The 23,931-nt window shown below is 37.0% G+C and overlaps 1 protein-coding gene across 4 annotated transcripts in view; it reads right to left on the bottom strand.

Moving 5' to 3' along the window:
• CNTLN (centlein) overlaps window positions 1–23,931 on the bottom strand; it is a 220,199-nt gene that overhangs the window by 14,100 nt on the left and 182,168 nt on the right. For all 4 annotated transcript variants that reach the window (XM_084898075.1, XM_084898077.1, XM_084898076.1 and 1 more), the window contains 5 exons: window positions 22,546–22,734; window positions 15,497–15,594; window positions 14,252–14,378; window positions 12,437–12,574; window positions 11,455–11,640 (listed from right to left, as the gene is read on the bottom strand). In XM_084898075.1, the coding sequence (XP_084754201.1) occupies window positions 11,455–11,640; window positions 12,437–12,574; window positions 14,252–14,378; window positions 15,497–15,594; window positions 22,546–22,734 (738 nt within the window). The remainder of the gene's footprint in view (window positions 1–11,454; window positions 11,641–12,436; window positions 12,575–14,251; window positions 14,379–15,496; window positions 15,595–22,545; window positions 22,735–23,931) is intronic.

Here is a 23,931-nt window from a genome sequence, read left to right as displayed (position 1 = left end):
TGAGCTACGCTGGCCAGGCAAAGAAAAAAATATTTTTTATTTTTTTATGTGCTCAACGAACCTTATTCCTTTCCTATCTTTTAAATTAGTGATATACTTTAAAAAGCATTATCCATGAGATATAAACACATTTTCTAGCCATGCTTTTCTCTGCTACCTTTAAGATTTTATTTTTCAGTTTTAATATTTTTATCTATTAATAATCATTTACAAAATCCTACCTGAAAAAGTAACATGCAAATTAACCATCACTCCGCTACACCCACCAGCCACTCCCACCAGCCAATCAGAGCAAGTATGCAAAGAAACCCAATCAAGATGGCTACAGCCACAGAGAGCAGGATGGAGGCTTGGGTTTCCCAGGCAATGAAAGAAGCCAAGCTTTCTGCCTGCCCTAGCTGGCCTAAGCCTCCACTAAAGGCTACAAAATTTCAATTATAGAAGGAAAACAAATTCCAACAGAAATGGCGGTAGCCACGGAGCAAGCAGAAGGCTTGGCTCTGCTCCAGACTACAAAGTTTAAATTGTAGAAAGTAAATAAATTCCAGATATCAGGGCCTCCTTTGGGTTGCCAGTGGGTGTGGCTGGCCTGCAAACCACCACAGGTCCCTCACTCAGGCTGCCCCATGCCCCAAAGGAACCCCTACCCTGATCTGGGACACCCTTCAGGGCAAACCAGCTGATCCCCACCCATGCACCAGGCCTCTATCCTATCTAATAAAAGAGTAATATGCAGATTGACCATCATTCCAACACACAAGATCAAGATAGCTGCCCCCATGTAGTCAAAGATCCTGATCCCAGGTGGACACAAGATGGCCACCACAAGATGGCCAGCAGGGGAGGGTAGTTGGGAGGAACCAGGCCTGCAAGGGAGGGTAGTTGGATGCGATCAACCATGCAGGGGAGGGCAGTTAGGAATGGCCAGGCTGGCAGAGGACGGAAGTTGGGGGCAAACAGGCTGGCAGGGTTCAATTAGACATCAATCAGTTGGCATAGGAGTGGTTAGAGGCAATCAGAAAGGCAGGCAGGCAAGCAGTTGGGAGTCAGCAGTCCTGGATTAGAGAGGGATGTTTGACTGCCCACTGGGATCGGGCCTAGATGGGCAGTTGGACATTCCTCGAGGGGCTCCAGATTGGAGAGGGTGCAGGCTGGGCTGAGGGACACACACCCCCATCCCCATGCACAAATTTCTTGCACTGGGCCTCTAGTTATTATATAAACTCAAACTCAGTAATCCCACCACCAGCTAGTAAAAGGTTCATCCTTCCCTAACTGATCTCACGTATGTCTAGGCCAGTTTCTGGACTTCTGATTCCATTCTATCTCTCCTTTTATTAGTGAAGCTTTATAATATATTTTTACTAGTGAGGTTTTATAATTAACCAGAGGCTGGGTGCAATAAATTTGTGCACTATGGGGGGGGGTGGGGCTGTCCCTCAGCCCAACTTGCACCCTTCCAATCTGGGCCCCCTCAGGGGATGTCCGACTGCCAGTTTAGACCCAATCCCAGGATTAGACTTAAACTGGCAGTAGTTCATCCTTCTCACAATCCAGGACTGCTGGCTCCCAACCGCTTACCTGCCTGCCTGCCTGCCTAACTGCCCCTAACCACTTCTGTCTGCTAGTTTGATCATCCCCTAACCACTCCCCTGCCAGCCTAATTAACGCTTAACTGCTCCCCTGCCGGCCCAATTGCCCCCAACTGCCATCCTCTGCTGGCCCGATCGCTCCCAAGTGTCCTCCCCTGCCAGCCTGGTTGCCCCCAACTTCCCCCCCTGCTGGCCCAGTGGCCCTAACTGTCCCCCCCTGCCAGCCCGGTCATCCTGAAATTCCCTCCCCTGCTGGCCTGGTTGCCCTCCAATTGCCCTTCCTTGACAGCCCAGTCACCCCCAACTTCGGCCCCACCCCCCGCCCAGTCCCCCCCATTGCCCTCCCCTGTCGACCTGGATACTGCTAACTGCCCTCTCCTGCTGGCCTGGTCGCCCCCAACTGCCCTCCCCTACAGGCCCAGTAGCCCCCAACTTCCCTCCCCTGGTGGCCTGATCGCCCACGACTGCCCTGCTGGCTATCTTGTGACCACATGGGGGTGGCCATCTTGTGTGAGGATGTGACAATTTGCATATTACCTCTTTATTATATAGTATATTAACATCTGGTGGGGCTATCAACCTCATATTACCCTCCTTTTAAAGATTATTTTCTTGGTAAGTTTTGCATGTTTGGTTTTCCACATGAAATTTGGTTCAGCTTGTCTATGTTATATCCTCCTAAAAATTATTATTGGTAATGTTACTTGAATCATGTTAAATTTTATTTGGATCATGTTAACATATTAGGATATTCATTCTTCTAATGAAAGACCATGGTATTCTCTTCCAGTTGTTTATATTTTTGTTTCTGAGGATAATTTTTAGTTTTTCTCTTTCTAGTTCTAATTTATTCCTAGGAGTTTTACTTTTTGGGGAGGTGCTACTAATCATGTTTATTGTTGTAGATATAAAGACTGTTAATATATATTTGGCTTACTGAATATAAATTTCTGGAAGCTGAGCAATATCAGCAAAAATTGATAATATTCCCTCATATCCAAAGTTTATACCTTGTATTCCTTACTTTTCTTATTGTATCACTTAAGTTCTTCCCGAATAATATTAAATAGTAATATTATTGGTCATATTTTACTTATTTCTTACTTTTATTAAATCTGTCTACTTTCTAGGAAATGCTTTTTAGATGAGAGCCTTATTTTAATATATGAAGAAATGTATTTTAATATATTAATATATATACAATATAGCTTAATATAGTTACCTACTCATTTTACTTTTATTTCTTATAAAAATTGAATATCAAGTTGTCTTAAATCCATTTTAACATCCATATAAACATGAGTTTTTCATCATAAATATATTAACATGATTACTAGTAATTATCTTAGTATTGAATTATCCTTGCATTTCTGGAATAAACTCTACTTGCTGTAATAGATTATCTTTTATTGTGCTGAATTCTATTTGCTAATATTTTATCTATGGTAGTATTTCTACACTAACATGAGATTTATTGGTTTTAATTTTGTGTAATCTTCAAAAAATTTGGAAGGCTCTTTCTCTTTCCATGCTCTGTAGTAGTTTTAATGAGACTGAATTTATCTGCTCTTTATTGATGGGGTAGCAATTATCTGAATTTGGCTCAGTATCTATCACACATTTAAGTATTTAGTTTTACAAGCTTTGACAGTTGTCTACATCTATGTAGCCACCACCCTAGGCAAGATACAGAACATCTTCACACTCTAGAAATTTCCCTGGTACCCTTTCCCAGGCAGTTCCTCCCACACACTGACATCAACTGTTCTGATTTATATCATCTTATTTTAATTGTGCTTGTTCTAGATGACATATAAATGGAATTATATTCTAATACTCTTTTATGTCTGACTGCTTTTTTTTCCTGATGTTTTAGAGATTCATTCATATTGTTTTCTGGATCTGTAATTTGTTTTTCTTTTAATTAAATACAATAATTTCAACATATTTATATACATACTAGAGGCCCAGCTGATGAAATTCATGCTCAGGGAGGATCCCTAGGCCTGACCTGCATCCAGGCCAATCATTCCCAGCTGCAGGCAACCCACCCAGCCCCCTGCTGCACCACCATCTGTCTACAGGGGCTATCGGGGCCCCAGCACCGCCCATGTCTGCTGCCACCCACCCCCAGTTCCTGGTTCCCCATTGGGTGATTGGAGCCTGCTGGCCAGGGGGAGGAACCAAGAGGTTAGCCATTCCTGCCCACTCATTGGCCTTACCCTCTGCTGCTACAGGTTGCATGTGTGTGTGTGGGGTGACTGGCGGGGAGATCAGGGCCCTGGCACTGCCTGTGTCTGCTGCCACCCACCTCCTGTTCCCCATTCCCCAATGGGTGATTGGGGCCTGCAGGTTGGGGGCAGCTCCTGCTTTGAGCATGTGCCCCCAATTGGTCAGTGTATGTCAATTTGTATATTAGCCTTTTATTATCCTATCTAATAAAATAATAATATGCAAATTAACCATTACCCACCATCCACGCCCATCAGCCAATCAGAGCGGGTATGCAAATTAGCCCTAACCAAGATGGCTGTGGCCACAGAGAGCAGGAGGGAGGCTTGGGTTTCCCTGGCAATGGAGGAAGCCAATCTTTCCACACACCCTGTCAGGCCCAAGCCTCACCCAAGGCTACAAAGTTTCAATTATAGAAGGTAAATAAATTCCAACTAAAATGATGGCAGCCACTGAGCTGAAAGAGCAGGAGGATAGGGTTGCCCCTGGCGGTGAAGGAAGCCAAGCTTCTGCACCCTGGCCAGCTCAGGCCTTCACTCCAGGCCACAAAGTTTCAATTAGAGAAGATATACAAATTCCAACAGAAATGGCTGTCGCCATGAAGTGAGCAGGAGGCTTGGCTCTGCTCAAGGCTACAAAGTTTCAGTTGTAGAAGATAAATAAACCCCAGATACCAGGGCCTCTGCTTGGGTCACTGGGGGGCGTGGCTGGCCTGCAAACCACTACAGGACCTTCGCCCAGGCCCCTCCACACCCCATGGGAATCCCCACCCTGATCCGGGACATCCTTCAGGGCAAACCAGCTGGCCCCTACCCTTGCACCAGGCCTCTATCCTATCTAATAAAAGAGTAATATGAAGACTGACCATCACTCCAACACACAAGATGGCTGCCCCAAGGGGTCAAAGATCCTGCCCCCATGTGGGCATAAGATGGCCACCACAAGGTGGCCATCAGGGAAGGGTAGTTGGGAGTGATCAACCCTGCAGGGGAGGACTTTAAGGGGTGACCAGGCCGGCAGAGGAGGGAAATTGGGGGCAAACAGGCTGGCAGGGGAGCAGTTAGACATCAATCAGGTTGGCATGGGAGTGGTTAGTGGGTGATCAGGCTGGCAGGAAGAAGCAGTTGGGAGCAATCAGGAAGGCAGGCAGGCAAGTAGTTGGGAGCTAGAAGTCCTGGATTGTGAGAGGGATGTCCCACTGCCCTGTGGAATCAGGTCTAAACAGGCAGTCAGACAGACCTCGAGGGGTCCCAGGTTGGAGAGGGTACAGGCTGGGCTGAGGGACCCCCCCACTCCCCCTGGCACAAATTTCATGCAGCAAGCCTCTAGTATAGGATAATGTGTTATTATGGGCAAGGCCTCTAATTCAATTTTTTTTAGGTAAAGGGAGGGGCAGAATTTTCACTTGATCTGAAGCTAAAATTGCCCTTAGCTCAAAAATCTGCATACCACTAAGACACATCTTGATGAGGCTCATTCTGAAAGCCCACAGTGTTTCTTCAATTAGGTGTTTAAGTATTGGGAACCTCTTATCTCTTTAGTAAAAGGAACCTTTTGTTATGTTATAATGACTAACTTTATCTCATGAGTTGTGTTTTGGCTTCAAGCCTGTATCCAGTATTCATGCAGCAACTTCAGCTCTTCTGTTCAATATTTACCTAGCATATCTTTTATTTTATTTTCTCTAAATATTTCTAGATTTTTATGTATTAGATAGGAATAGCTGGACACAGAAAATAGTCTGGTGAAGGCCTAAAAGGGGTGGGTATAGGGTGGAGGAGATCAATGAGGGGGAGGAGGGGAGACACTTAAAACAAAGGAACATCTGTAATACTTTCAACAATAAAGATATATTTTAAATAAAGAAAAATATCTTAGTTGAAAAGAGTTTTATGGGAAATAATATAATTGTTCTACACTGTACTTTATATTCTCAACTCTTCTCAAAGAGATATTAATTGATCCTATGTTCACTTAATGTTAATTGACTGCAGGACTGAATTCTGCCATGCAGGCCTAGCACTGACTGCTACACGGGCTGCAATCAGACCCTGCTTTTCTCTCCTGGCCTCTGTCCAGGCCTGATCACAGCCCCCTCAGCAGTCTGCTAGGTTGCCTCAGCTGAGGCGCCTGCAACCCAGCAGCCAGTTCTTGGTCGCCACGGCAACCCAGGGCTAACTGCAGAACTGACTTCCAGTTGGTCAAGCCTCTGGTCATTGTGGATGTGATGGACCCAGGGTTTTTATATGTTAGGATATATATAGAAGATATAAGAAACCAGCAATATACATATTTTTTTCTGAGATAGTTTTATTTTCTCTTATTTCTTTCTTTGTCTGCTAATTGCTTACATCTGTTCCTATGTCTCACCATCTTTAACCTAAATTCTACATTTATTTCCACCTTAAACATGTACTTTTAAGAGGAAATTATTTCATTTATATTTTTAATTCATACTAAGTATGAATATGCTTTATGGCAACTTATCAGTGGTGAAATTTCTTTTCCTGCCATTCACTTTCCTGTTTATTTACTCTATTCATACTCTAATATCTTTTTATAGAAATTGTGTAGCTCCATTTAGCAGGTCTCAGTTTTGAAGAAGAAAAGGTCATCTATCTGAAAAAAAGTTATGTGGCATAGGGGTCTGTGCTATGTTCCAGGCAGATGAAATTTTACACCTGAATTTAATTGTTTTCTGATAAATTCTATTAAAGAGGTCATTTTTTAATGGTTTGTTGGTATGTTTGTTTGTTTGTTTTACAATGTAAGGACTGTCTTTTCTTGGCTGCTATGAAAAAAGCGTCCTCCTATGTATTTGCCTTGTCTGTGTAATTATTCCTTAAACCCTGCCTTTTCTTCTCCTTGAAAACAAACCACTTTTAGGAAACTCCTAGTAAGAACCATAGCAGATCATTCTACTGTTGCAAGCACAGGATTTAAAGTCTGTACCTCATGTGAGCATCTTTGAAGACTACATTTTTTGCTTGGTCTTTCAAAGGTCTGCAGCACCTAAGTTGACCTAGGTTTGCTATAAAAAGGAGTTGAATTTTTGTTTCTAATTCTCCTTATCTGTTGTATGATTCCAAGGGAGAGAAAGGGAGAGATGATCTTACCTCTCTATAATCAAGTCAAAATTCTCCAAAGTACATTTTCCTTGAATCATTGTGAAAATTTTCAAACATGCAGAAAAGTTTAAAGAAATGCATAGCTCCCCCAAACACATTATTAATTAAAGATCAATCTTTATATATAATTATCTTTACTACTTCTTGAGAAAATAATTATATGCAGTGAGATGCATAAGTCTTATTGTATAGTTTTATGAGCTTCTGACAAATGAAAACACTGTGTTCTCATACCCAGATCAAAGTACATTTCCATCACTACAGAAAGTTCACCATGTCCCTTTCTAGTCAACCTCAAAACCTAGCCTCAAGAGGCAACCACTCTGGGGTATTTTTTTCTCCATATAGTTTAGTTTGGCCTGTTCTATAATTCATATAAGCATAATCACACAGTATATATTATTTTGTGTTTAATTCTTTTATTTACAATATTTTTGAGATTCATCCATATTATTATATGTATAAGTAGTTCATTTCTTTTTGTTGCCAAGTTATATTTCATTATGTAATTACTATTGGCCCAGTGCATGAAGTTCGTGCATGGGGCAGGTGTCCCTCAGCCCAGCCTGCACCCTCTCCAATCTTAGACCCCGCAGGGGTGTCTGCCTGCCAGTTGAGGCCACAGGGATCGGGCCTAAATGGGCAGTTGGACATCCCTTGAGGGGTCCCAGATTGGAGAGGGTGCAGACTGGGCTGAGGAACCCCCGGCCCCATGCACGAATTTTGTACACCAGGCCTCTAGTATTTCAATAAAACTGGGGGGAAAATAACAGAAAAAATTGTAAGAGACTAGATCAGTGCACCAAAGTATTAATTAACTGTATGTGTAAAAATAAAATTATAACGTTCCACAAATGTTCTCACTAAAGAAGCAGTAAATATATATGCCCAAAACATCTTAATAAATCTGACTAAAGAAAGTACATATTGATAATTAAATGATTTAAACTTCAGGCTAAATGTTGTTCTTTGGCTGATATTTCACAGCTAACACAAACGATTGAGAAGATGGAATTTGGCATATGACTCTCACATACAAGCCCATTAACAAGCCTATATCAGGGCTCAATCAAACTGAGCAAATACTTCTAGAAATTTCCCTTGTGTGTTTTATTCAGTTATTAGGAGAATTCAAAGCCTCAACTCTGCCACATATATTCAGCCCAGATGCTCAAAGCACTTGATTTTACCCCAGGGCAAAATTCCATATTCAAGACTAGATCTAGAGCAGATGGCCACTCCACCTCTATAATCTTGCTATGCCCTATGAATAAATGAAAGGACTAAGGGAAACACATATTCCACAACAGGGCCAGAATAAACATTATTACCATTAATACTACTAATAATATTTATTAAGTACTTTTGTGTACATGTTATCCTAATAGCTCTGCACAGAATGAGTCCTGGTGATGACAGTGTTCCATGTAGAAGCTATGTGCATTCTTTATGCTCATTAAAGAATGAAGCTTTGGCCTTCACAGAGTTTTCCATCTCAGCAGGGATTAAGTGTCTAGTACCATTCCTAAAGCAGATATAAAATCAATTCCTCAAGAAATTAGTGAACCCTATTATAGGTCAGTTTTGGGGGGATAATGAATGATAACACCCTCTTCTCACTTTGGCTATAACCTACTTGACGCAAGAAGAAAAATAGAAGAGTTCACAGTTACATGTTAATTTATGTGGTACATACAATAAATATTTAGGAGATAAATGAGCGTACTACTATTACTACTAGCTGGCACTTAGATAGCATTTCTGGTATATTGGGCAAGGCTTTATCTGTGTTAACTTATTTAAATGCTCATCTCAGGTATATTTCATTATTACACTCATTCCATAAGTGGGGACATTGAGGTGCAAAGGATTAAGTCACTTGCCTGTAATAACTGACAGAGTAGGGCTCTTACTTCTTAACCACAAAATTAAAGAAAGGACTCATGAAAGAGGGAGGCATTGAACTAAATATGTAGAATTTAGCAAAGAGGAAAAGGTATGTCAAGAGAGAGGCAGACTTGAGCAAAGGCAGCAATGAGCACAATATGAGTGGAAGATGGAGTGCAGTGGGAAGGAAGATTCAATTCTGAGCAGGATAGGGTCAAATTATAAAAAGTCTTAAATTAAAAAAAAAAAAAGTTTAAACTTAGATGTAATGCAGTAGAATTTAGAAAGCCATTGATGGTATGTTGCTTCAGATGGTTACTCCTTAGCATGTCTATGGTCCTAGGGGTATATGTGCAAGGAAGAGAAGAATGATGTAATCTCATTCCTCCAAACCAATGATCCAGCCTTTGCCAATGTTTCTAGTTTTGACATGAATTTTCTGGTGGCTCTTTATTATAAAAACTTTAGGCCCAGGAGGAGAAACCAGGATGGCGGCATAGGTAAACACCTAAACTGCTGCCTCGCACAACAATTTCAAAACTACAACTAAAAGACAAAACAACATCATCCAGAACCACAAGAAGGCTGGCTGAGTGGAAATTCTACAACTAGAAGGAAAGAGAAAAGCACACTGAGACTCAGAGGAGCTGCAGAAAGCAGAGTTATGGAGACATGCGCATGGAGAAGGCTGGCAACTGAGTATGTACGTGGCTGGCTTTATCAACCAGGAAGGAGACAAAGGCTCCCAACTACTCTGAACTCCAGTTCTGGGTGAAATTCTGGGGACCCAGACTCATTTGGGAAGAAACTACTGTCAGGAAAGAGAAAAGCATACTGAGACTCGAAGAAGCTGCAGAAGGCAGAAATATGGAGACTCGTGTGCAGAGATAGTTGGTAACTGAGTATGGGCTGGCTTTCTCAATCAGGAGGGAGACAGAAACTTCCTACTGCTCTGAACTCCAGTTCCGGGTGAGACTCTGGGGATCCATACTTAGCTGGGGAGAAACTGGACTGTCAGGAAGTGGGATAAACTTAAGGGCGGCTTTCTCTCTGAGGTGCTTGCAGCAATTACCATGGGACACTGAGACCTCAGGGGCCTCTTAAGGCAGGGCTGATGGGAAACCATGCTGTCTGCTCAGCCCTGAGACTCTGCCCCATTAAAGGGCACGGTTTAACTTCATTTTATAAAGATTACATAAATTAAGTATTTTATATATTTAAGTAAATTTCTACTGATATGATATGCTAGTTTTTAATACTGTAAGCCATCAGAAGAAAAAAAGTGGTATGAGAAACTTAATCTTTTCCAAGATTGCTTAAAAAAAGAACACTGTAATTTCAGAAGAAAAGAGTTTCTCTCCCACTATAGTCAAACTTATTTTTAAATGCCAAAAGATAATTATTACATTTTCACATTCCTAATGGAAATTTAATTTCATTAGCTAGTGATCATTATTGCATGCGATTCTGGAAGGTGCTATGTTAAACTTTGTGGAAGCAGAGATTAGTAAAATGTGTCCTTCACTTTAAGAAACTGAATCTATCTAGTGGTAATATATCCGTTTGCAAAATATAAGTTAGAATAAATGATACTAAATGGGGGTGTAAACAATTTGCAGTGAGATTAAAAGGGGCAGAGCAATCACAGATCCCTGGCTCTCAGTACCTTGTTTCTCTGAACACAGAGCTGCTCCTGCTTGGTTTTTCCAGAGGGGATAAGGGAGGAAGACTTCCTGACTATATGGGCTATAAGCACAGACCAGAGGTCTGAAAGCTCCTTATAAACACTTTCAGACAAACCACCTGTTTAGCTCTGTATCTGCCCTTCCTGCATCGCCCTCTGCTCTGGTGGTTCCTTGTAGAGTCAACTCTTGAGCGTTTCTTCAGCTTCAGATAACTTTCGGACTGGCACCCTTTGCAGGCACATGGGCTTGTCCTCCTTTCGTTCTGCTTAAGTCATTTGCCAATCCTCTATGGATTACATGTGGAACTGGGGTTCAGGTGTCGTTTTGCTTGGATGATTTTTCAAAAAGGCAGTACAATGGAAATTAGTTAATTATTTCATCTTACTACCAACCTTGATTATGAGATTTCTGCAATTTCACAGCTAAACTGGCATTAAGAAAAGAGTACTAATAATAGAAGGGAAATTTTAAACTCAAGCTATCAAAGTAACTCTTTTATAAAGAAAATTTTCAACAATGTGGCAAGTAAGCCGAAACCGGTTTGGCTCAGCAGTAGAGCGTCGGTCTGCGGACTGAAAGGTCCCAGGTTCGATTCCGGTCAAGGGCATGTACCTTGGTTGCGGGCACATCCCCAGTAGGGGGTGTGCAAGAGGCAGCTGGTCGATGTTTCTCTCTCATCGACGTTTCTAGCTCTCTATCTCTCCCCTCCTCTCTGTAAGAAAAATCAATAAAATATATTTTTAAAAAAACAAAAAACAAAAAAACAAACAAACAAAAAAAAACAATGTGGCAAGTAAGGTAGGAGAGGATGCTCTGTGGGTTAGGAAAGCTGAAAGAAACTTCAAAATATTGCCCACATTATCTGAGGCAGGCCACTGCCCACTCTGTCAGAAGAAAGGTACTAGTTAGTAATGCACAAATAATCCAAACCTTCACAAATAAGATGAACTCTTCCACTTTCTCACTGGCTATCTGCAGTTTCTTCTGTGCACCTTCCAGGGCCTGCTCACTTTGCAATGCCAATCCTTGAAGCTGCTTAGAAGCTGCTATTTCAATTTCTGCCATTGCAGATTCAGTCTCGTTTATTTTTGATAGTAGGAGAGAAAGCTTGAGATCCTGCAAAATACAGTAGTCATAGGATAAAGATATTTCATAAACAGATTTGGAAGAGATAGTTACCCATGTCAGATAAAGGATTTCATGCCTCTCTATATGTGTATTTGTTTTATTTGGGTAAAACTGATGGTTATATTTATTTATTTTCAACAAAATAGCCTGACCACACAATCTTTTACGTTGTTAATCCTCACCCGAGATTATTTTTCCATTGATTTTTAGGGAGAGTGGAAATGAGAGGAAAAGACAGAGAAACATTGATGCGAGAAAAATACATCGATTGGTTGCCTCATGTAAGCACCCCAACTAGGGCCTGGGCCAGGGAGGAGCCTGCAACCAATGTGCCCTTGACCATAATTGAACCCAGAACCCTTTGGTCCACAGGCTAACAATCCACCCACTGAGATAAAATGGCTAGAATGTGAGTATATATCCTTATATATTCACCATCAAAATTAACTTATGCTTTCTAAAATCATAAATCTCACATAGCAAATGGAAATACTAAATTAGTTTGTAAGTTTAGGTGGACTTAATTTATATCTACTTGTTATTAACAATAGTTATTAACAATAGTTTTCACTTATGAGGAATTATCAATCTGTTTCTCTAATATAGCAGTACCTTTAATGTTAAACAGATTCTTAGTGTTTCATGTGGAGATAAAAGTGTTCTTTACATTTATCTGAAACATTTAGTAGCTCATAATAGTTTGAGGGAGAAAAAGTGACAATTTAAAAAATTAAAAAGGCATTGTTATATTCCATTTCTAAGCTAAAATATCCTAAAAGCATACCTTTTTTTCTAATTCCTCTTTAGTTTTCTGATACATCTCTTCATACTGTGACTTCTCTTTAACGGCGACACTAAGTCTTTGCTTTAGTGAATCAATTGATACCTTCTTGTTGGAACACTCTTCAGTCAATGTCTTTACCTAGGAATAAAAGCATCAAGGCAATTATTATTGGTAAAGGCATCCTAATAGTACACTTTTTGTTTCAACAGAAACCAAATGAACACATGAATAAGTCTAATTTCATTTGGTTTCTCATAAGCAATATCTATTTCAAGTATAAGATTTGTAGAACTAATATTATTGATGAGAATAATAGTCTTTAAATCAATAGCAAAACTAAACATTGCACCAAAGAAGTATAAATGCTGGCATGTAGTCTTCCACCTAATAATACAATGTTAGTTTGAACTATATTTCCTTTAATTACTAATCTAAACCTCCTTAAACAGGAATGGTTGTTTTTGCTTCTTAAATAAGCTAAGTTATGGATAATTAATCATTAGAGAATTCTAATATGACATGTACTTTAAAGAATAAAAGTAAATAAGTGATGTAGCATATTTATTACACATATGAAAGAATAGAGGACATAATTTTTCCTTTTCCACTGAATGCCATTAAAGATATATCATTACTACATTTAAAATAATTATTAAAATTAAAAAATAAGGAGATTTAAAGGATAACATTGAAAAACTATAAGGAAGTAATTATAATTTATGTGGTGTGTGGAAGAAAAAGAAAGAAATCCATATACACTTTGTCTTGCTGGTATGAAATTTTCTTCCTTAAATCCATTTGAGCTAATAGATGCTTATATTTTTATCTCCAACAAGTAAAAGTAAGGGAGATGCTTTCTCTGGAGTTGATAACACTGAATGAGTGCCAAAGCATAAGCTCATTTATGAGTTATGCAAATAGCACCTTTAATACACACACACACACACACACACACACACACACACCTCTTAGTTTGAAAACTGTTGATTTCTACTTTGGGGTTAGATATTATATAACTATTTTAAATACAACTCTCTTCCTAAGTACACTTAAAGTGTATACAAGGAAAAGTATACTTTAAAAAATAATCTTTATCTGAGGACATGCTTAGAGAGAGGAGGTAAATGTGTGTGTGTGTGTGTGTGTGTGTGTATTTAAAAATATATTGTATATTTTTACTGATTTCAGAGAGGAAGGGAGAGGGAAAGAGATAGAAACATCAATGAGAATCACTGACTGGCTGCCTCCTGCACACCCCACACTGGGGGTCAAGCCTGCAACCTGGGCATGTGCCCTGACTGGGAATCGAACCATGATCTCCTGGTTCATAGGTCAATACTCAATCACTGAGACAGGCAGAAAAGTATATTTTTAAAAATTGTGGTAATATACTTTTAAAAACTTTTGATATTCTTTGGTTACTACTTTTTTCATTTAAAGATATATGCTTAGTTTTATCCTTAAAATTAGCTTAAATAAAACAAAATGCTGGAAAAAAAATGTAATTATGTATCCCAGAAATATTCAAACCTTTATAAATTAAACTTGATTATATTCCCATATAAAAATATCATGCTATATCATATATGAGGTTTTATATGTAAGCACCCCAACTAGGGCCTGGGCCAGTTGGGGTGCTTACATATGAATTTTAAAACAAATAGTGTACTTACAGAGCAAATAATGTAATTATGTACTATGGATATGTTCTATGGATATTTCCTATAAATTTCATTAAGGTGAATATTTGAGTTAAGCAGATAAATACAAAGGAGAATAATTTTTTTGTGTTGGGAAACATATAAAGATTCATACCTTTTTTTCAAGATTTTCTACCATTTCATTAATGCTCTCATTACTTTCCAAATTTACTTTCTGTCGAAATTTCAAGTCCTCTATTAAATGTCTTTTCATGGTTATATCCCTTTCCATTCGAGACAGCCTTAAAAAGAAAAAAAAAGGGCATTTTATCAAAAGTGATATAAAATACTTTAAACAGTGATAATATCTTATCCAATGTTACACATACTGTTAATTGTTAAATACTGTTTGATATTGGTGAAACTGCAAATTAATAAAATAATTTGCAAGTAATAAATATTGCTCTACTGATAAGCAAAATCTATAATCCAATTGTCACTTGTTAATGATAATATTACACATACATTAAAACAAAAAAGTGACTGAAAAAGATAACTAAAATTTATGAAAAGTAAAAATTATTATAATTAAATTAACTGTTGCTCGGGCAAAAATGTCAGTGATATTCAGAAATCATCAAAAAGCATAACACTGGTAAGAAATAATTCAATACTAAAATAAATATTAAATTTTATAAGCAAAACTGTTTTATAAATTTCAAGATAGTCTGTTTAAAAATTAATCAACTTTTTGTGTCTAATAGTTTTATCTACTGATATCACTTTTAAGTGATCTTCGCATATAATGTAGATTATACATGTATGTGTGTAAAATATATGTATTAAATTACTAATGACAGATTGGAATTATATCTAAACAGGTTTTCACGTCTAAGCTCTAGTATATCTATAAAAGATATAGAAATAAAAACACTGTGAGACAGAACATTTCAAACCTTTGTTAATAAACATCTAAATTATAAACTTTCATAATCTTCCAGTGATTTTAAATACAAACAAAGCTGTACCTTTTTTTTCCAAATTAGTTTTGTAAGTTTAGGCATTATATCCAATATGAGAATCAATCTACACCTATATCTTTGGTTGAATAATTAGCACATGCTAAAGTTTTTTTGTTCATAATCTCTTTTCATTGATATTTATTCAAAAGTAAATGTTTACTCTAAGAAGGAAAATCTAACTTTAGATATTCTTACTCAAATTAAAAAATAGCAAATATATTGCCATCAACCATGCTATATGTAATATTACTTACATTTTCATTTTAAGTATGCTTAAAATGAACTAAGAAAGGAAAACAATTTTTGACATGTTGCTATTGTTTCTTGGAGTGCATTTCATAGAGTTAACTGCCACTAGGTGGCACCAAATACAATAGATACAAATATGAAAAACATACTTTTCATGCATTTCCTTTATGTGTTCTTCTTTTGCTAGGAGTTCAAATTTCAGAGACTTCATGCTTGATGACTGCTTAGTGAGTTCATTAGTTGCATTCTAGATTTAAAATACACATAAATTTAAATAGTCCTTTCAATCTTGTTCTAAAGTAGCATAAAAATAAATGTCATTCTCATGAAGAGAAATTTTCAATTATAGTTATAAATTATATATTTTAAGTGTTTATTTTATATTTTATATTAATAATACTACAATATACTAAACATTTTAGATGACATGCCCAAACCATAGAGATACACATCATAAAACAACTGCAAAGAGTACATTCCCAAAATACATTTATGGGAGATGATGGATTATTTTTGTGTGATTAAGTATTTTAATGGTTTAATGAGATAACTTAAAACTAATGCTGGATTTTACTAGTAACTTGTAATAGACTCAATATGGTCACAAATGCTTTGCTGCTCTTCCCATTGAGAGGTGGAATCTGTCTCCCAACCTTTTGAATCTGGACTGGCCGGTCATTTGCTTTGACCAAAAGAATGAGGCAGAAATAAAACTGTAGAAGTATCAGTCCTGGGCCTAAATTCCTGTAGGATGCACCTGTGCCCTCTTTGAAATGCTGCCCTGTCATTTCCTTCCAAAGAATACAGAGGAGCCGAAACTGGTTTGGCTCAGTGGATAGAGCATCAGCCTGCAGACTGAAGGGTCCCGGGTTCGATTCAGATCAAGGGCATGTACCTTGGTTGCGGACACATCCCCAGTAGGGGGCATGAAAGAGGCAGCTGATCAATGACTCTCTTTCATCAATATTTCTAACTCTCTCTCTCTACCTCCCTCTCTGTAAAAAATAAAATATGTATTTTTAAAAAGAACACAGAGGAAATACCATTTTTAAAAATTGATTAAATTTTATTATTATTATTATCATTTTAGTAAATTTATTGAGGTGACATTGGTCAACATGAACATAAAGGTTTGGGTATGGGTTTCTATGTTACAAGTCTGTATATTGTACCCTGTGCCCACCACCCAAAGTTAAATCTGTCACCATATATTAGAACCCACTTCTTCCCTCTGGCAGCCACTACACTGCTGTTTTGTATTCACACATTTCAGTTTTACATCCCACATGAGTAAGTCATATAGATTTGATTTCACCATTTGGAGAAGTACTCAGTTACCCAGCTTAAAACCAACCAACCAATTGCCAGGCCCTTAAGTGAGGAACTTCCAAGCCTGGTAGTTCCACTTATTTAGAAAGAATGCAGGCATATTAGGGAACCCAAAAGATTATAAGAAATAATAAATTGCTGTTGTTTAAGCTTTGACATGTTAGGATTACTTGTTAGATAGTAATAGGTAATTGATAAAGAATCTTATGAATACTGAATACTTCTTTACTTGAACATATTAATAATACAACTTATTATTAATGCATTTATACATAGTTACTAGTTTTTCAATGTAGAACAGTTTTGGGATAATTATTGTCTGCATAGCCTAGGAGCCAGAGATAGCAACTAGAGTGTTAGGAGCCCTAACTTTAAATTCTGACTCAAATTCCAAGTAAGCATGTAATCTGAGACATCTTTAATATTTTGTTTTTTCCACTTACAAAACAATATTAACATACAGTAAGTAATTTCCTAAATTTAGAAGTATTAAACTAATATAAATATGAGAGCTTTAAAAATATTTGTAGTAAGTTTGCTAATCTTTTTAGTAACTACAATCAATTTTTTCTATTAGAACTATTACCAGATTTGACTGACTCATGCTAAAAAACATGTAAATGTGACAAGATGAAACCATTAATCACATAATGTAAATATAAGTCAAATTCATTAGACAGACTTTAAAATTCTTACTGGTATACTATATGTAAATAAAAAACTTGAAATAATTTTCCAGCCAACCTCCTGGATCACAAGAAATAATAAACTGCTGTTGTATTAATTTTTATATTATATATATTAATTTTCTTTAAAAAACCAGGGCTACCTCAACAAGGCAACTGTCCTGAATATTAGAAGTTTTAATTAAATATTTGTGTAATGCAACATAAATATCCATATTTCAGATGTTTACTGTCTTATTTCTAGCACTGATAGATGTTCTACACTAGTAATTTACCAGATAATTGAAGCTTTTGCTTTAATTATTAATCTTAAATTCTCTTTGGAATGACTGCTTATTCATTTAGAAATATGTGCATCTATGATTACATTAAACTAATGACAATACTTTATTATAGTAATATATTATAAATATCATTATATGAATTATGTCATATTATTATATCTATTATATTGTCACTAAATCATTATGTAGTGTTGCCTTTAAAAGCTATTATGATGACATAAAGGGCTACTTACCCTTACTCTAAATGGTCCCAGACTGCTGCTTTTTAAATTTTATATTTTTACCTTAATTTATTTATATTTCCTTTTTCTCTGTGTCATAATCTCTTGCTTCTGTCAATATTCCTGACTAAAAACAATCATTCAGCCCTTTTATATGCATACCTCTAGACTGCTTCTTCTGAGGTATTTTTTTTTTCCTGAAAAATTGGACAAATGAATGTGCTAGAGCTGCATTCAAAATAAAAGGCAACCAGCAGTAAATGAAGCCTGACAATATCTTCAGTGGAATAAATTAAGTGGATTTTAAGATAGTTTTTTTATTCTTTTCTCTTTTTAGACTTAAGGCTGCTATTTAGGTGGCTCACATGCTGTACCTCTGACTTCTGGAAAATTGAGGGATTACTGAATTATAACAAATGAAAGAATGCCAGCTTGATATGTACTTTTACCAAGATTTTTAAATCACACAGGTACTCTATTTGATCCTCAAGAGTCCTTATTAAGCATATAGAAAGGTATCCTGGCTTTAAACCTCTGGAGGAGTGAAATAATTTCCTCAGTCAGGTCCTACAAGAAGTTAATGGACAAAGAGTGATCAACCCAGGTCCCCTGACCCTTTCCCAGTTCTTACTATATTATACTTATCTGCAGCATGACTTAAAATCTGGAGTGAAATACATACTTCAAAAATGTCACAGAAGAGAGAATCCGTCCTGGTTAGAGTTTTCCTATTTAAGTTTATTAAATATGTATTTTTATATTTTCATAGTGAAAGAGTAAGAAAAAGCATAGACTCTGGAGCCAGATAGCTTGAGTCTGAATCTCAGCCCTATCACTTAGAAGCTGTATGCCTTGGACAAGTGAGTTATTCTCTCTGTGTCTCAGTTTTTTTGAATTGTAAAATAGAAATATTAAAACTTTTCACATAGGGTTCAAATGACAATTAAATGAGTTGATATTTGTAGAGGACTTAGAACTAGCCTGGAAATAAATCATATATAATGGAGTAATAGTTGAAAAAACTATTCTTCATTATTAACATACTGGGAAACTGGAAGATAGCATAGCATGTACAAAAAGGAATGTTTTCAACAATTATAAAGTCAAAGAATCACAAGTATAAAGTGGAGTACTATTTAACCCAGACTGCATAAAGAAGTTCAAAATAAACTAAATATAACTACTATAACCAGAAGGAATTTATAGGTCTCTAAATACTTTATTACCTCAATATGAAGTTGGGTATCTTGGAGAAACATGTCTAATATGGGTAAACCAAAATGCACATGAGCACTCCAATTACTGAATGAACCACATATATCTAAGAAGTACACCTAAGAATTTGCATAGAAAAGCCTAAAATTAATAAAATTTTTAAAAGATGTATATACTAGTAGACCTTTAAGATATTCAAATCCAACCAGTTTTTCTTAATTAAGCATTAAACTATCGGCTAGAAAATAAGTTATTTCTTGGAAAATTTTGTTAGCAATTTGATACCTAGTATGAGCTGAACAAAGTTCATATGTTGAAGTCCTAACACCTACTGCCTGAGAATGTGACTGTACTTGGATAGGATCTTTAAAGAGGTAATTAAGGCCGAGACCGGTTTGGCTCAGTGGATAGAGCATAGGCTTGGGGACTGAAGGGTCCCGGGTTCGATTATGATCAAGGGCATGTGCCTTGGTTGTGGGCATATCCCCAGTAGGGGGTGTGCAGGAGGCAGCTGATCGATGACTCTCTCTCATCGATGTTTCTAACTCTCTATCTCTCTCCATTCCTCTCTGTACAAAATCAATAAAATATATTTAAAAAAAAAAAAAAAGAGGTAATTAAGGTAAAATGAGCTCATATGGGTGGGCCTTAATCCAATATGTCTGATGACCTTATAAGAAGAGATTGGGACACAGACCACACACACTGAGATACAACCACGTGAGGACACAACAAAAAAATCGCCATACAAGCAAAGAATAAAGGCCTCAGAAGAAACCAGTTTATACCTTGATCTTGAGCTTCTATAGTCTAGAATCTAGACTATGAGAAAATAAATTTATATTATGTAAGCCACCTCATCTGTGGTATTTTGTTATGGCGGCCATAGCAAATTGAATACCATATTGAAACAAAAAGTTGTAGTAGCAGGAAATATTATGTATTGTATTTAGAGGAAACTGATATTGTAGAGTATTTCCAGATTGAAACATAAAACAAGACCAAAGCAAAGATTTATCTGTTTTGTCCCTATGCAGCCTGATTAGTGTTCTAGGACTCCAGGGTAGATATAGACAATGTCACTTCAAACTTACATCAAGCATGATCTATTGCTTTAGGCATTCTCATTAGTGCCACCTTTGTGACTCACATATTCCTCCAAAGTGAGAGATAATTTGTAGGTGGGTAAAAACTTACACCATGAGAGACTTAATGTAAATAACATAGATTTTCATATGGACCTATTATTACCAAAACTAGGTTAGACCAGCGGTCGGCAAACCGAGGCTCTCGAGCCACAAAGACCCTTGGATAGGATGAACAGTTAATATTGTTCATCAGGTTTTTTAATTTCCTTGGGTTCTTTTTTTAATTAATAAATTTTTATATTTTTAAGAATAAATTTTAAAATCTAATAATTTTAAACCTTGTTTTTTCTGCCCTGGGAACTGAGAAGCAAACTTGTTTACATGTAAACTTGCCCTTAGGCTATCAAAAGGCATAGCCATTCAAATGTAAATGAACACATTGTTTAAAGATAGCTGCTGGCTGGAATTGTATTACCTGTTCTGGGTGGGAAGGGCTTGTCCTCCCCTTTCTCCATTAAAATTAAGGTGTTAGCTTTAAAACCTCTTTTTGGCAAGAGACCTTAAACTTTCAGAACTTTAAATTTTTCAGGTAGCAAATCAAATACTTAGCATTTTCTCAAATCAATAATACCTCCACATTCCCAAGGATACACTTCAAACAAAAGACACATTCAAAATAGATCAACCAACCTCATCCAGACCCCACACAAGGCACTCACAGATCAACACCCCAGCACTACAACAACTCAACACATCCAGATCTAAGCCTTCATGACTTGATTCAGCAGACCCTCAAGTTCCCCCAAAAGTTTCCAGCCATGTTTGAGAGGCAGCCCTGGGGCATGGGCAGGAGAGGAGCAAGCTGTTCCAGGCCCAGCTGCTGCCATTCCGGGCCTGGATGCTGCTGCTCCTGGCCTGGCTGCTCCCGACCCGGCTGCTCTGGGCCCGGCAACTCTGGGCCTGGCCGCTCCCGATCCGGCTGCTCCAGGCCTGGCTACCAACGCTCCGCGCCCAGCTGCTCCAGGGCTGGCCACTGCTGCTCCGAGCCCCAGAAATACATTTTAGAAAAGACACATGCACCAAAGCCTAAAACTATTTTTCTCACATTTCTATTATGTAAGATATTTAAACTTATAAAATGTAGTGGTTGAGGCAAGTTCTGTACATAAATACTGTCTAAGGAATATTGTATTTAACAAGCATCTAAAATAACTCATGTGTATATCTGATTATTTAAAAAGCAAAATATTTTCAAGCAATGATATATTCATTTACTTTAAACTCAATCATATTTTATCTTATTAGTAATTGCTCATTTGAAGATATTATTGAAGAGAACACACATATTTTAATTGACAATGACTGAGATATTTGACAATTCAGTATTTAATAACCTCTTAATAGTCATAGTTATTTCCAATCAGAATTTTCTTTCCATCACTTCTCATTATAGTAATGGTACCATATACATTGCCCCTTTAGCTTCCAGCTAGCAATCTCCACTGAAGAAAATATTTGATAAATAAATGAGTATTATTAAACAGCAAGGTAATTCTTATTAAATTAAGGTCAGCCTTACTTTTAAGTTGTTGACAGTTTCACCTGGACTTAACTCCTATTTTTTAAAAGTATATTTTATTAATTTTTTACAGAAAGGAAGGGAGAGGGATAGAGTTAGAAATAGTGATAAGAGGGAAACATCAATCAGGTGCCTCCTGCACACCCCCTACTAAGGATGTGCCCGAAACCAAGGTACATGCCCTTGATCGGGATCAGTCCTCAGACCAACACTCTCTCTATCCACTGAGCCAAACCAGTTAGAGCAACTACTATTTGTTATAAACAGAAGGAACACTGCTTTTTATTCTTATTCTCAGGTTTAACTTTCTGAAATCTATTAAACCCACCCACCTCTGCTCTGTACTTCTCCCTCCCCTCACTTGCCTCCAGCTCCCTCACCTGCAACCAACAACAACCAAAGAAAAATAATAGCAAGTGTGTAAAGGGAAGCATTCTACTTATGTTGCTAATTACATATCTGAAAGGAATTCTGTTCAGTGTAGGGAGGAATGGGGTGGGGGGCAGAGAGAAGTTGAGCAATAGAATAGAATGATAATGTTCAGTTTTCATTATCTCTCAAGTTAGGATGATATCATGGCGTGTTGCCTTTTTTTTTTTTTCCAGAGAATAGAATTATGAATTACTAGATAAGAATCTACCTGGCTAAAATAGGAAGATGAGATCAAACAGTTTTAATAATTTTTTGATTATTTGTACCATAATTTACCTTTGTTACTAGAAATAAATTAGAATACAAGTGTCTTTAAAATTCAGTAAATGATTATGTTTTCATCTTTAATAAAAATTATAGTCACCTTTAGTTTGCACTGTAATTGCTTCATTTCCAAATCCATGCTCCTTGAAGGACCAAGTGATGTAACTTGTATCCGTGGAATTGTTACCTGGGAAACTTCTGCCGAACTTGTGATTTCAGATGAGGACTCCAATTTCTTTAATAAGTCTTCTTTTTCTTTCCGAAGATCAGCCAAATCCAAATTTAGCTTCTTTAAAAAAAAAAAATGAAAGTAAGTTACATTTGGTCTAACACTTATCAGCATAATTCTACAAGCAGAAAAATGCTAAGGAAAAGAAATAAAATGAATTATAAAATAGCTATTATAAAATTTATAAGCTCTATGAGTTTTTTTTCTTAAGGTTGTAGGGCTTGTAAAGGTTAAAACAAAAATGGACCAGCTGTACTCAATAGCTTTTGGCTGGCTGGCCTTCACTCATGATGTGCTATTTCTATGGCTTCACATATATATGGATGAGCCAGAGATTCACATATGTGATAACCTTGACTTCAGGGCTGATGTACTTAACTGGTAAAAGCCAAGCTGGAGCAGGACGAGATAACAGATGTTAGTTGTTTATTCCACAGGGTAGGTCTTACCATTCTATATAGCAGCCAAAATGCTTCTCATTTAGCAGCATAAATGTTAAGTCCAATTAGCAGAAGAGGCTTATTAGAGATTTAGATCAAATAAATAGCATATAAACAAATTTGCTCACTCTTATGAACTTGATTGATAGTTGACAAGTCCTCTTTGTAATGTTGAGGTAGACTGCACTAAACTCCTTACATCTGAATTTTTAATAGCAAGCATTTTACTAAATGACTTACTGGCGATGTTTTTATGAAACCATGTAGAAGAAACTGTTTTAATGTTATCCCTGCTCACACCAATCTGTAGTCAGCAGAATGCCACCAAGCTTAATGGCATAGCAACCCAGAGCTCCTGAAGAGGATAACTGCACTATTTTATTATTCCAAAGAAACTTATAATATGGCAGTTTAGCATAAGGAACAATTAGACAAAATGGTACTGAAATCTCTCAGAGGGGGGAAATCTGTCTTTGTTAAGAATTCTAATTTAGAAACAGCAAAAGATATAGCTAATGTGCAGAGTAATATAAGACATAATAATTTAAGTATGAACACTATATTTAAAAACTTCTAGAAACTATACAAATAAATCTGTAATTGCATACTTATCTATGTATGCATGTGTATACTGTTAAATATGAGTATTTCAGATCATTGATTTAAAACTAGGGCTTGATATAGTTGATATTATACTAGGTTTTCATGAAATAAAAAGTATGCTTGCTAAAAAAAAATTTCTTTGGTTATATTTTAACTTATGATCTAAAAGTATGTTTCTATGGAATCTCAAGAAGAATTCATTCATGAGTCTTCC

The sequence above is a fragment of the Pipistrellus hanaki genome (genome assembly GCF_964339955.1).
Source record: "Pipistrellus hanaki genome assembly, chromosome: 11".
Taxonomy (NCBI): Eukaryota; Metazoa; Chordata; class Mammalia; order Chiroptera; family Vespertilionidae; genus Pipistrellus; species Pipistrellus hanaki.
The sequence above is the reverse complement of the archived record's forward strand: the minus strand, read 5'-3'. Positions and strand labels throughout refer to the sequence as shown.